Raw genomic sequence first — 13,746 nt, 5'->3', positions numbered from 1 at the left:
CTCCATCGACCTCATCAGTGCGATTTATAAGCTTTTTTTTTTTTACTGAATGAGAAATACATATCTCTTGGACACCGTATAGTTAGAGATTGTTTCACTGAGCTAAATATGTGTAACTTAGCCCAATATTTCACCTTCACCTGTCCCCTGGCGCCAAGTTAGCGCATAGGGCAGCCCAATATTTCGGTTAAACGAAATTCGGCTAAAATTCACATGTTTTATTAGCCTTGCTTGTTTTAAATACATTTACATGTATCGTCCATTGTTATTGTGCAACATACATTTTGCATCGTTAACTCCGGAAAGACGCTTTCGGTACTATGGTCCAACTTCAACATTCTTAATTCTCTAAAAACTTTAAGCAGCCGCACGACCATGATTTCTACATCATTTCATCTTTTCGACCTATCGATGAATCTCACAAGCTAATTATGTTGACAAACGATTGTCTGCTTATCCAAACATGACAAGTATTTAATTTTCTGCGCCTTCCGCTATCTTTGTTGTCAGCGCAACTCCAAGGCAACCAACCATCCCTGTAGGAATCTTATCGGATTTCATGTACAATTTGAAGCCGACATTACAAAGTTTGTGGTCCTGCAACAAATTTCAACTTTGAAGCAAATTTTAAAGTTGCTACACTAGCGAAACGATTTGGAACAAAGGCTGTTGTCCGCATTGAATGAACACGCGTGGTAGCCAATTGAGCCCAAACAAAATGGCCGATATTGTTGTCAGAAATGGCTATAACGGCTTCGGCAACACCAAAAAACTCAATTCAAAGAGCCAAGGAAAGCATTCTTCGTTCAGCAGCAGATTAATGGACAGATTACCACCATTAGAAAGCGGCAAGGCAAGCAAAAGTATTTTGTTTTCCGATAAAGAAAGACCGACGTCTCCTTCCTTACAGCCTTCGGTTTCGGATTACGACACTGCAGACATTGTTATTCTTCTCGATGATGAAGTGAAGCGAATTCGCCAATTGAGTATTAACCTGGGAATAAGCCATCACTACGAAATAACTCAATATAACAACCGATTTCACAGCCAAAAACCATGGCGGTTACCCAAGATGGAGAATTCAAAATGTTGGAGGCAGAGTCACAACTGGACTAAGCGAATGGACGATATTAGCAGACTTGACCTTCGGCGAGATGTCGCAACGTTTGATTTCGCCGGCACTGGAAAATTAAGCGTGGACTTAAAAAGTTTGCCGAGGGGACGAAAGAAATTACTTGAACCTGTGGATATACCAACGTTAGGCTGTTCGTATAGATTGCCGGTCCTTAAAAGAGACAAGCAAAAACACATTAGTTAAAGGTCCATTTAATTGCATATATTTATCAAGCTTATTACGTTGCTTACGTGTAAAGGAACAATTTGATCAATGTCATGATTGTTCTTGTTGCGATGAATATAAAGTGTAATACAGTTCACAAATGTAGCTTAGCGTCGCTTCATTCACTGACATCCTGTGCCCATTTGCATGCTTTTTTCAAAAACATTTATGCATCAAACAATACTGATTCCAATATCGAGTTCGTTGTGTCTTTGACGTACAATATATCCATGGTTTTCACAACTGGGAGTTCAAATGAAAAAGAATACAAATTTAAACCGACCATGCCAGGACAGAGATTGCACAGACCCCCTGAGATATGTGCAGCCCAAAGAAATTCTGTTTTACAGCTTGCTGAGTTGCGATGGACACGATTCAGTATGCGTGCGAGAGGAAATCAGTGAAGCTTTAGAGATTCATTAGCCTAAAGCAAAAGTGAACGAAAGTTTAGTGAGAGAACTCAAAAGCTTCACGGTTTGATCCCGATCAGAATTAACGGTAGTAAACAGTCAAATGATTATTTGACTTGAACATATCCGATCTGTAGGTTGTTTGTTTACTGAATTTTCGGTGGCAACTGTCCACCTTCATCAGAGTGAAAAAAAGATGTTCCTTGTAACATAGCTCGCGTTTTACGTGCTGGAACACGTATGCAGAGTTAAAACTGGAAACAAAGGAGTATAAGCGCGAGGAAAGACTTTTCTTTCATTCACCGCGTTTGCGTCCATCGTTAAGCGCCACTACACTAAAAAGAGTCAAATAATTTACTTATATAAAGAGCTGAAACAGATCACAGAAGATAAACTTCAAAATCCAGACTTTCGCTAATGTTTCCTTCTTCTCTGAATTCTCTGGCTAAACTGATGAATGTGGAGTTCAGCAGCGCCCTTTTCTTCCTCTTATAAGGCTGCACACCTTAGAGCATATCGCGACATACGCCTGGCGAAAATCTGGCATCCTAAGAGTGTAAATCAGAAAGTTCATGGCTGAGTTTGACAAAGCCACAGTCCTGATCCACATGTGTGCAGTTCCTTGCGGCCTGACCAATGTTTCACCAGCGGCGAACAAGGAGATCATCAGCGGAAACCAACAAGCGGTGAATATGCTAATCACAATGGCCAGCGTAAAGGCGACGCGGATTTCAACGCTTGACTGATTGGCATTTCCAGATGAGTGAGCTCTAAGTTTATTCCTTTGCTTCCGACGCTTGACCAGAAATGCCACGAGCAACGAGTAAAACACGACAATGATAGCATACATGAAGGTGAACGCTCCAACCGCCAACAGGGCTTTGGGAAATGAGTCAGGAATGGAGACACTTAGGATAGGAACTGTAAATGGGAATAGCCAAGACGCTGTAAGCATAATCTTTAATCCACGGCTTTCCATGATGCTCTTGTAGCGTAGAGGGTACACGACAGAAATAAAACGATCAACACTGATGGCCGCCATGTGAGCCACTGAAGCAAAACACGACACTCTAGATAATGTTTTGTAGATTCGTTCTACATTTGCGGCACAGTCATTAAAGAATGTTATCTTGCCGAGGATTGCAACCAGGAGAGGTTCACACACCATGGTGACGAGCAAATCAGCGATCGCCGAGCTGAACAGAAGGTAGTTTAATGATCGGCGAAGACGGGGTTTGTAGCAACTGCCACACAAACTAGTAAGTTGCTAAATGTTCCAAACACACTCAAGACAGCATTCGTTGTGATGAGAGCGACGCCCATGAGCCAGTGGAAGAGAACAGTCGCCTCCAGAATAATTGCTAAATGTGTAATTCATTGCAGAAGGCTCTGTCCTCATGAGCATCCGTGAGGATAGGGATAACAAGGCATAAACGTCATTCTGATTTGTGTTCCGCTGAAATGCTCACATCAACTGAATAAAGTGTGAACAGGTGGTCAAACTTAATATGCGGAAAAATACAACTGAGTCATTATGAGATGCTGAAAATTGTTGGGGAAAAAAATGATTCTTGTTCTTTTTTGTTGACAAGGTTTTGAAATTTTCCCTCTTTGTGCTTGGTTTTGCTTTTAGACCGAAAGCTTTTACGGTAAACAACAAGCCACAATTGCAGACTGCGTACTTCACGTACACGCTATTTTTAACAGCTACTTACGTTTCAAAGAATGTTATTTGAAAGAAATTCATCCTTAGTTTGAGGTGTAATATTTTCATGGTAGATTGAAATGAGGTTCAAACAAGAGAGAAAACAAGAAAGCGGGACGCAAAAATGCAACTGAATTTGCATCTCAGCAATAAAACCCGACCCAGTCGATGTTACTTACAGCTTGTATGCAGTACGTGAGCAAGAGAGATCACTAAGAGCTTTATTAAGAGCGTGCGTGCGTTTGAGTCCATATCACATTCCTTCTAATATCGATATTAGCTTAAGACACTGAGCACGAAAGTGAGAAAACTCAAAAGCCTGAGTGAATGCAATCAGTAGCGGATAGGTGAGCTTTCCCCCGGTTTCCGGAACCTTTCATCTTAACAAAAATTAAAAAGAAGCGTGCGGGTTAGAAGAAACCTGAAAGAGTACTTGACGGCAATCCGGATCTGTCCATCAACAAGCTCTCGCAAAAACCCGCGCTCTTTTATTTCAGTGGCATGCAGCGTTGTGCGATTAACGAAAAACGAGCTAAAACTTACTGAGAGTCTAAGCCTTTTTTTAAGGGGATCAGTGCTATGTAATGCTTGCCCCGAGAGAAATTCCCGTTGTAGGCAATATAAAGGTCGCGCGAAATCTGAAAGAAACCTGAGCCAAATGAACAAAGCGCAATGAATGACATCTTCAACCCACACATCACGTGATTTATTTCCATTCTCAACTTCACTAATAACCATCTTCATTTCCTATGTAAAAGGGCCTCTTGTTTTGGGAGTGCTATTCTAATTGTATATTACAACTGAATTAAAAAAAAAATGAGACTAAAGAAAATAATTAATGTCGTTAAATCTACCAGAGGTTCTAGTTAGGAATTGAACAAAGGAAAAACGGCTTAGGAATGATAATAATTAAAAGCTCTATTAGCTTCTATTGCAGTGATAACTTGCAACTGTGTTGAAAGAGATTGAAAAATATCAAATCGAACTTGAATTATACATATATATTGACAGTAACTCCTGATATTGAAACATTAAGATTCTATAACTACTATTTACAGCTATTTGCAATGAGGAACATTAAGAACCTTGGATCCTCTAGACTGAATTTAACAGCTAAATGCTTAAATATTAGTGGAAGGAGGAGGTGTTGTGATCTTAGGAAAGGGCTTAGTGGACGATGTCAGGTTGTGAGTGTAATCTGCTGCCTTACTTAAGCTCAGCCGCCTACACGGTCGGTATACTTTGAGCTCTGCGCGTGAACTTTTCTACATCCTTAAGGGTTTTTTTTTATTCGCTTTATTGCTGGTGACTCTGCAGTGCCGGCTTGGTAGCTTCGGTGGCCTCATATCTGTCCTGAAAACCTACACTTGGCAATTAAAGAACCCAGGCTCTTGCAAACTTCGCTTCGATCTGTCTTTTTGAATAAAGTTTAGCGGCGATATTTCTTTCCTGCGAGGCTGCACATCTTACGGCATATTGCGCCATACGCTTGGCGAAAATCTGCGATTCTTAAAGAATATATCAGAAAGTTCATGGCTGAGTTTGACAAAGCCACAGTCCTGATCCACATGTGTGCAGCTCCTTGCGGTTTGACCAATGATTTACCAGCGGCGAACAAGGCGATTACCAGCGGAAACCAACAAAGGGTGAAAACGCCGATCACTATCGCCAGCGTGAAGGCAACGTGTATTTCAACGCGGTAATTGATTTGCACGGAAAGTGTGCGAGGTGTCTGCTGGTTTCTTTCCTTCCTCAGCTTGATCAGAAATGCCACAATCAGCGCGTAAAACACCATAATGATAGCATAGCTCAGGGCGAAGGTGGCAAGCCCCAGGAAAGCCTTGGGGAAGGAGTCGGGGAGCACTGCGCTCAAGATAGGAACTGTAACGGGGAATGCCCAGGACGCTATCAGCATAATCTTCAATCCGAACTTCTCCATGAAAATTTCATGGCATAGAGGCAACCGGACGACGAGAAAACGATCAACACTGATTGCCGCCATGTGCACTACTGAGGCAGAACCCGACAGGCTGGATAACATTTTGTAAGCGTGTTCCAGGTTGGTAGCACAATCATTAGAGAAGGTTATCTTGCCGAGGATTACTACAACCAGAGGCTCACAAATCATGGTGACGATCAAGTCAGCGATCGCCAGACTGAAGAGAAGATAGTTCGATGCTCGGCGAAGACGAGAATTTGTAACAACTGCCACGCAAACCAGTAAGTTGCCAAATGTTCCAAACACACCCACCGAAGTATTTGCTGTGATGAGAGCAACGCCATGAGCGACTGGCAGAGAGCAGCCTCCCTGAGAAAGGTTAGTACTGGGGTTGCTCGAGGTTTGATTCATCGCAAAGAGTCGGCACAAGACTTGCTCAACAATGAATGCAAGAAGATCATGCCGGAATAGTCATTATGTGTCGTCCTGACCACACACTTACGTCAACTGAATAAAAATATACAGAGGTACTCAAATTTAAAAGTGTGTGCGAGTGGACCGGAAGATGCCCAGTATTTTGGAATTCTAGAAGATAGCGTTTTATTGTCTCGGACGACCAATAAGTTACCGTTGAGTAAAAAAGGATTCTATTTTCATTTTCAATTGTTCTCACTGTAAACTTTACTTTGAAGTCCTTTCTTGTGGCATTTATCTGAAAAGCTTTAAGCTCTGCAAGCAGATAGCCATCGCGTGAGCTTCCCTTTGGTAATATCATTTCATTTTAAATTCTTCCTTCTATAATTTACTTATCTTCCAAATTTTCCAATAACACGTCAATTTACATGGAGATCTTTCAAAAACAACAACATAATACCGTTGTCAAGGGCTGATATGGCACAATATTTTTCTGTCATACTTAAAAAACCTTGTGTAACATTGTCACAATTCATAATATGGCCTCGCCGGTCCAACATACACGAGAATAGGTTCGTATTAATCCATACTGTATACCTCACTGACTTATAAGTGAAATGCTGTTTATTTATCTTCATGTTATCTTTTATTTTTATCATTTTAATGACCTTTCTAGGTAGTTTGCGACCAATATTGAAGATTTGATAATAAACATGACATATTATTTATATTAGTAGCAGCAAAGTCTTCAGCTACTTCCAAGCCTCCCCAAGTTTTTCGTATGTATAAATTTCCGTAATGGACTACTTAGCTTTCTTTTGATGCACATGCATGTCCATCAAATATCAAGGCAGTTTTTTTCATGCACCTGTCTCGTTAACCCGTAAGGTGTCATGGAAGGAGCCTTTAACCTTTTCACGGCGCTGTGTGACCACCGAATCCATCCGCTTTCTTCTCTTGATAATCCGCGCTTTCTTTCCTCCTCATACAGCTCCAAAACAATTGCTCTTTCGTTGACCAAGTGTCCATGTTTTATATTTAGATGTGTTGTAGTCTTAGATAGAAGTGGTAAAAGTTGGACACTTTCTCCCGTGACAGATAAACGGCTTTTACAATGAAACAGACTTCCTTTTTCTGTATTTGAAGTTTTACATAGCGGGCTTTGTGGTCCATTTCCGCGAGATATTGTGCGTAAATTTTTGTGATTGCTCATGAAGCTGATCCGTGACATCAAAGTCCACTCTTGTACAGTTTCTGTTCAAAGTCCACAGTTGAGGTTTCCTTTGTACGGCCCCGCGAGTTCAAAATGCCTACTCTAAAACTCTAATTTTAATTTCTGTTGATGTACCAGTGGTTGATTTGACCAAAAGCAATCTGCATATGTCAAGAGAAAAGTTTGCTTCGCCCAAAGTAAACTGTATTTGCAGTATCAACAATGCATTTGTTACCTTTGGGACGTAACACTGACAATCATTTCACGGCGATTTGTTGCTGTTGAGGTTGGTTTTCACTTTTGCGTAAGCATAAGCGGAAGATCCATAGGCAGAAGGTTGATAATTAGCGCTTTTTGTTAGGAGCACCTGCTAACAAACTGTTTATAGTGGTCACACGAGAGCAGTTGTTGCCTTCAGTGACGGACAGCCTGGTATTCTCGATGCAATCTGTTTTAACAAATTATCATCTAAACCTTTATTTCATGGCAAAACTGCCGTTTTAACTAAGAAAAACACGCAGTGACACAGGCCAGGGCTCCAAACGGGCGGAGCGCTCGATCTTGACTCCAGCATACCGGCTGGTGCATTATAGTGTAAGTTACTTGTTTACTGCTCATATCTAGAGCAGGAAAAAAAATTACAACAGCGACAGCAACTGTTTTAGGTCCACATCTCACTAAACCAGCTCTAGATTCATAGTTCATTAATTCAGAGGTTATCACTTCATGTAAGATCCTATATTTTTCTTGTTTCAGTTCGCATGGTTCAAAACCACAAAGCCGGGTAGAATGTATAAACCCGTACGAAGTTGCTACAACACTGCCTCGCATATAAGGTGAAGGTGAACTCTAACGTAAATTTTACATGTTAAATGGTTAGTCGCAGTTCTAAGGCTTGGCCTGATAGCATGAATTCGCGATGAATTTTGTTCTCCGGCCTAATGATTCATTCGGCTCTTGGTAAGCTCTTGTTAGGCTCTTGATAACATATCTACACTGACATCAGTGTAACTGTCAACTGATACGGTAACAACAGTTGTCCCAGAATATTGACACTGGCATGAAGAAGTATTGGTACAACCAATATGGCCGCCACGCCTTTCACCGGGCTCTCTCAGTTCACTGAAAGATTAATCAAAGACTAATTTATACCCTTACTTATAAAATCATAGTTCAGTCCTGGGATTACTATTGACGCTGAATCACAGGCTAGTTTTTCCTGTGAACGCCCCAGTTTTTCTTAGGTCTATTTGGATTTCCACAGAAATCCAACATGTGGGATTTGTGCAGAGTATAATCAAATTTGTTGAATTTTTTGTTGTAATAAAGCATAATAGCACGTGTGCATACATACCTATGACACAGCTGTCTATCAACCTTTTTCTAACGAAATAACGTAAATGAAAAACGAGATAGTTAAAGGCAAAATGAAAATTTAAGGTAAAGAAAAGAACAAACGAGGGAGTACACTTGAAAAGTCACTTCTTGCCAGAGTCAAAATTTACAGGCTACTAAACTAAACAAATACAGTCCTTATTATGTTTTACTGTGCCATTTGTCACCATCAATTACAATACATCTGTAACTGTAAGTTTAACTTGAAGTGGACTGAGTGGATTAACTAGTAACTACTTCACACTTAAAAAGGTAACATGTTCATTTTCACCCTTAATTGTTCGGACGATACAAGAAACGGACATTTTGGATTAGACGACATTGGTGTATCTTTCTGACTACGTTGTACTTTAACGCCCCGCAAACCTGAGTGTCTTTTGAAATATCTCAATGTAAGTGTCAGTAAAATTACGCATTCTCGAGCCATAGATAATAAAGTTCATAGCGGAGTTTGACAGTGCCAAGGTCCTGATCCACATGTGTGCAGTTCCGTGAATCTTGACCAGCGGTTTGCCAGCAACCGCGAAGACAACGAACAACGGAAACCAACAAGCAGTGAAAACGACGACCACAATCGCCAGGGTAACAGCAACACGGGTTTCACGGCGTGAATTGGTATCGACAGGAGAGGTGGCATTGATCTGGTTTACTCGTTTCCTTTGTTTGACCAGTGATATTACAATCACTGTGTATGACACGAAAACAATACCATAAAACAAGATAAATACTGCTAGGTTGGCGAAAGCTTTCACTGAAACAGGCGCAGGAACAAACCTACCAAACAAAAGAAATCCCACGGGCAACGTCCAACACCCAACAAGCATGGATTTCCACCCAAAGTTCTCCATGATGCCTCTATGACGAAGAGGACAAACAACTGCAAAGAGACGATCAACACTGATGGTCGACAAGTGCACCACAGAGGCAGACGCTGAAAAATTGGAGACAATGAAATAGACTCGTTCCATATTATCTGCACAGGCGTTTTGAAATGTCCTCTTAGTGAAGATTGCTACGACGAGAGGCTCGCACACCATGGTGGCGATCAAATCAGCAATCGCCAAACTGAACAGAAGGTAGTTTGGGAATCGACGAAGACGAGGATTAGTAACAACTGCCACGCAAACCAGTAAGTTGCCAAGTGTTCCAAACACACCCACGATAGAATTCACTGTGATCAGAGCGACGCCATGAGCTAATGGAAGAGAACAGTCTTTTGTTGAGAGGTTGTAAGACGGCTCAGTTGATGTGTAGTTCATAGCTGACGCTCGTCACTCTTCTGATCAGTAGTGATTTGAGTCCAGTATCAGTCTAACATCACTGCTTTGATTAACAAAAATCCGTGCAAGCCACTCTCAGCCGTCAATATTAACCTTTCAGCTGCTGTTTAATTTTAGATGAGCATTCCAAAACAAATTAAAGGTATTGAATTTTCTCTTGACAATATGTCATTTGAAGGAAGGGACAATGCTTAAGCTTCACTTCCTTTCTAACTATCCCTGCAGAAATAATCTCAAACAATGCGGTCAAAAAAGGTTTTAAATCATCATCTTATATAAATACCAGTCCTGCTACTGACATTTAAAAGCAACACTTAATTTTAGCCTTTACTTAGGCGGTATGACGTCAATAGGAAATCACATAAAACTCCATACATGGTCTTCATTCCTTCAAACCAACAATCCCAGTCCTAACCAGTCGGGATTATTGTTGAGCATTATAGCTGTGAAGTATACAGCTCAACAACTCGCCGAGTTGATATTCGTGAGGGAAGATTACATAATGAATACCACTCGTTAATTAAAAGGACTTTGAATCAGTGTCACAGTTTAGAGTTATATTCGCAGTTATTTTATCCAACCGTAGGTTTTTCGAGGTTTTGGTGTACGGTTTGATGTATGAGCGGAAACCGACCGTATGTATTTATCAGGAAATGTCTGTAATTCTTTACCGAGCGTATCAATACAAAGCATATCACCAGATAATTCGTTTTAAAGAGCGACACTTGTTTTTTTAATTACAGTCGACAAATTTTAAGATAGCTTTCTTACTTCCCTTTGAACAAAAGATTGTTTTTTTCCGTGGCGTTGCCCTGATCTCAATAAATTCTATCGTGGGTGTGTTTGGAACACTTGGCAACTTACTGGCGTGGCAGTTGTCACAAATCCCTGTCTTCACCGATCATCAAATTACCTACCTACCTACCGATTTGCTCGTCATCATATACATGCACAGGTGCCTTGTTTTTCATAAAAAAGAGTTATTCCAGAGAAAGTTTTTCTTTAAAACGGAAAAATGAAAACGAATATAACTGAAATCTACAATGAAGTTGCTTTGCATTTTTCACAATAAATTATACACAATTTACCTGACACTGTTAAATAATTACGGTATTGAGGGAGAAAACCTGAAGCGGGGCAAATTAAACAAGAATTAAAGACTACATCCACTGGGCAAACCTGTGACTAAGCCGACCATTAGAAAATTGAGCAAAATTCAGCAGAATATTGAAAATGTGGCTGCTTCACACATTTAACTTGTTTTGACGAGAAATAAGACTAAGGTGACTCGAACACAGGTTTTCATCACCTTTCAGCACTTCTACTTCGATATATTAATACTTACTATACTATCTTTTTCAGTTGACACAACAATAATGGCATCGAACAAACGCTCAATCAGACTGGTGAACAAGCTCTGGTGATTTTACAAATTACAATTGGTATAAGTTGATGATGAACGCTCGCTTAATTTTAGCTTGATGGGCTTATAACTTAAAAACGAGTACGTGACCCATTTTTCATCATCGAATTGTAATTAACATGTCAAGATTAAACTTTTTGCCAAGTTAAAAAAATACAGTTGGAAGTGGATTCTGAGCCACCTTGAATTTTCGAAAATTGAACGAAAAAAAAAGCATCAACTAAAGACAAAAGAGACGGCGATCGTCGTCTTGTGCAAAAAGAAGAGTTCAAAAACGCAGGATTCTATCATTAGTCCCGCCAGAGTTTTTATTTCAGAGCCGTTCTTGCCCATTGGATACCCAGAGATGTAGAAGAGTTTGCATTTTCCACAGTTTTTCCGGTCAGTCTAAGTCATGAAGGAAGATGATAGCAAGCAAAACAAAAACAGAGATAAAGACCACTTACGACTATATTTGCAGTTATTTCGTGATCGATTCAGTGATAAAGTTGGCGAACAGAAGCATAGTCGGAAAAAAAACAGTGTAGGCATCAGCTGTGCTCTTTTAACAAAACTCAAGCAAGCAATAGCAAACACAGCTGATAAAGGATCACTTAAAGTCTAATTGGTTTGATTTGACAAACGATCACATCAATCATCCAGAACTCCAATATTTGTGATCGGTTGACGCAGCTGAGGAGCTCAAGTGACAAGGAGAAACTCTCCTCGTGACTTATGCTTTTACCTGCGAGGCGTTACTTTTTTCGCCGAAAAAAAAAAAGAACCCGTGATCACAGGTTACTTATGCACCAGTCATTTAATACCCCCTTTTCTCGGGTTTTAGCTCGTCATTCAAGTTTTATGCAAGTGAAAGCCAGTGGAGTCGATCCATGTCTCTCAGGGCAAAACTAAATGGTGAACTCTCCAACCCAAGAATGTCCCACACGCGGTACTCCCTTTTTTGGATTATCGAGCCTTTGTTTTTGGAAAATATATATGTGATCTTAATTTATAAATTAAGAAAACTCAGTTGATCACTTGCGTTTCGTTATTCTTTTTTTTTTCTGGCATCTTACAGCTTCTTTGATCCACGGAAAGAGAGTTGAAAAAGAATTATTTCGTCAACATCTAGTTGCAACTAGATGTTGGAGCGAAAGTAACATATAGTAAAGTTACTATGCGGTGAGGAAATGACCCCCTGGCCTTACCATAAGAGAGCAAAGGAACCAAAACGGAGTAAATATGAATGTTGATTATACTTCAGTATGTATTCTATGAAACTCACAATTCTATTTTTTGTGTCATTAACTACTGTCAAAATTTCACATCATTTTTAAAGTTATAAATAGGACGGAATCTTTACGAAGAGTGGTTCAGAAAACATTTATACTATTGTCATAACTAATTTAACTGCTAGAACTTCTTTTGACAACTTCGAGAACATGGCACCTGTGTTTATTAACCTAGAATAAATCTGTGTAACATTGCTTTTAACGATGATTGCTCTGTTAAAAGGATCTAGATTTGCTTTTACACCTGAATCTACATCATTGAAGTTTTGTCATTTTTTATGTTTTCTTTTTTCACTCGAATTTCGACCGATTCCTAAAATAAAATAATACTCTCCTTCAAAGGAAACTTGTTTTGCTCTTGTTTTATAAGGAGATTATTCCTCTACGCCTTAACTATGTCTAGTCTGTTGATTTAGTCGCAAATTTTTTCGGGAATGAAATGCCATCAGTCTTCCAGCTTCCCTAATGCTGCGTGTGAGTTCAGCTGCAAGTCGTCAGCTTTTACTCCTTTGTTTGTGCACATGAATCTTTGCACGTCCACACTAGTGTATAGAACAGTCAGAGGGAAAATCGAAGTAAATGTGCTTACAGCTTGTTTGAACCGAGCATTCCGGTGTGCTGAATGAGGACTGAATATAACTGTTATATTTCAATCTGATATTAATTAGCTATTAGCTGTGAAGACTCTACGCATTTTCCTCTTTGTTTATTCAGACGTGCGGAATCGCACTCAGTGACCTTGACTTAATTTTCCCTGAATAAACTTGGCAATTAAAGCAACACGTGATTAACAAATTATACGAGATGGGTGGGAGTCTTTACTCAATTTGACAGGTTCACAACCACAAACAAACAATTCTACCGAATAATGATAGTTGTTTCTCAAGAAGGAAAAGACCATTCTTGTCTCGTATCGAAGGCGAGAGGTGAGAATCGGAGAAGTTGATTTATCGCCTGCCCTAACGCCTTCTCCAGCTTGTGTTAATTTTCGGCTCTTCTGTTCCTATAGTTCAGCTCTTTGTTTTCGCTCTGTACCTCTGAGATTCACCAAAGTAATTTAGATTTCTGTTCTACAATATTTTTCTGTCTGTTCGAAATATTGGGCAAAATAATGTAGGAAAAACACTCGACCTAAAAGTCACTATTCAGTCATATTCATACATTTACCATCAAAAGCTCTCAAAACTCGACTATTGCCGTGGCTACTGCTTAAGTTACTATTTCTCAAGTAGAACATTTAGAAAATTCAGTAATTTAATTCATTTGTGCTCAAATATTAAAAACCTCACGGCTTTAGTTGAAAAGATTGCAGTCAAGGTTCCTCCAAAAGGTAGCTTCAAAAAACATGTATAATTTA

At 39.8% G+C, this 13,746-nt stretch overlaps 2 protein-coding genes and 1 pseudogene across 2 annotated transcripts; all 3 read right to left on the bottom strand.

Annotated features, from left to right (window-relative positions):
* Positions 1-40: 40 nt before the first annotated feature.
* Positions 41-3,237, bottom strand: LOC145482265 (melanocortin receptor 4-like; annotated as a pseudogene).
* A 1,068-nt stretch (positions 3,238-4,305) lies between these two features.
* LOC145482268 (adenosine receptor A2b-like) lies at positions 4,306-8,254 on the bottom strand. The gene has a single exon (XM_081460928.1). It carries the CDS (start codon positions 5,802-5,804, stop codon positions 4,884-4,886), a length of 921 nt encoding a protein of 306 aa, XP_081317054.1. The 5' UTR covers positions 5,805-8,254; the 3' UTR covers positions 4,306-4,883.
* Positions 8,255-8,368: 114 nt separating this feature from the next.
* Positions 8,369-10,136, bottom strand: LOC145482271 (adenosine receptor A2a-like). Its single transcript, XM_081460932.1, has one exon. The coding sequence runs from the start codon at positions 9,672-9,674 to the stop codon at positions 8,766-8,768; it is 909 nt and encodes a 302-aa protein (XP_081317058.1). The 5' UTR covers positions 9,675-10,136; the 3' UTR covers positions 8,369-8,765.
* Positions 10,137-13,746: the final 3,610 nt, after the last annotated feature.

Source organism: Orbicella franksi, chromosome 3 (genome assembly GCF_964199315.1).
Source record: "Orbicella franksi chromosome 3, jaOrbFran1.1, whole genome shotgun sequence".
NCBI lineage: Eukaryota > Metazoa > Cnidaria > Anthozoa > Scleractinia > Merulinidae > Orbicella > Orbicella franksi.
This window is presented reverse-complemented; position numbering and strand designations above follow the sequence as displayed.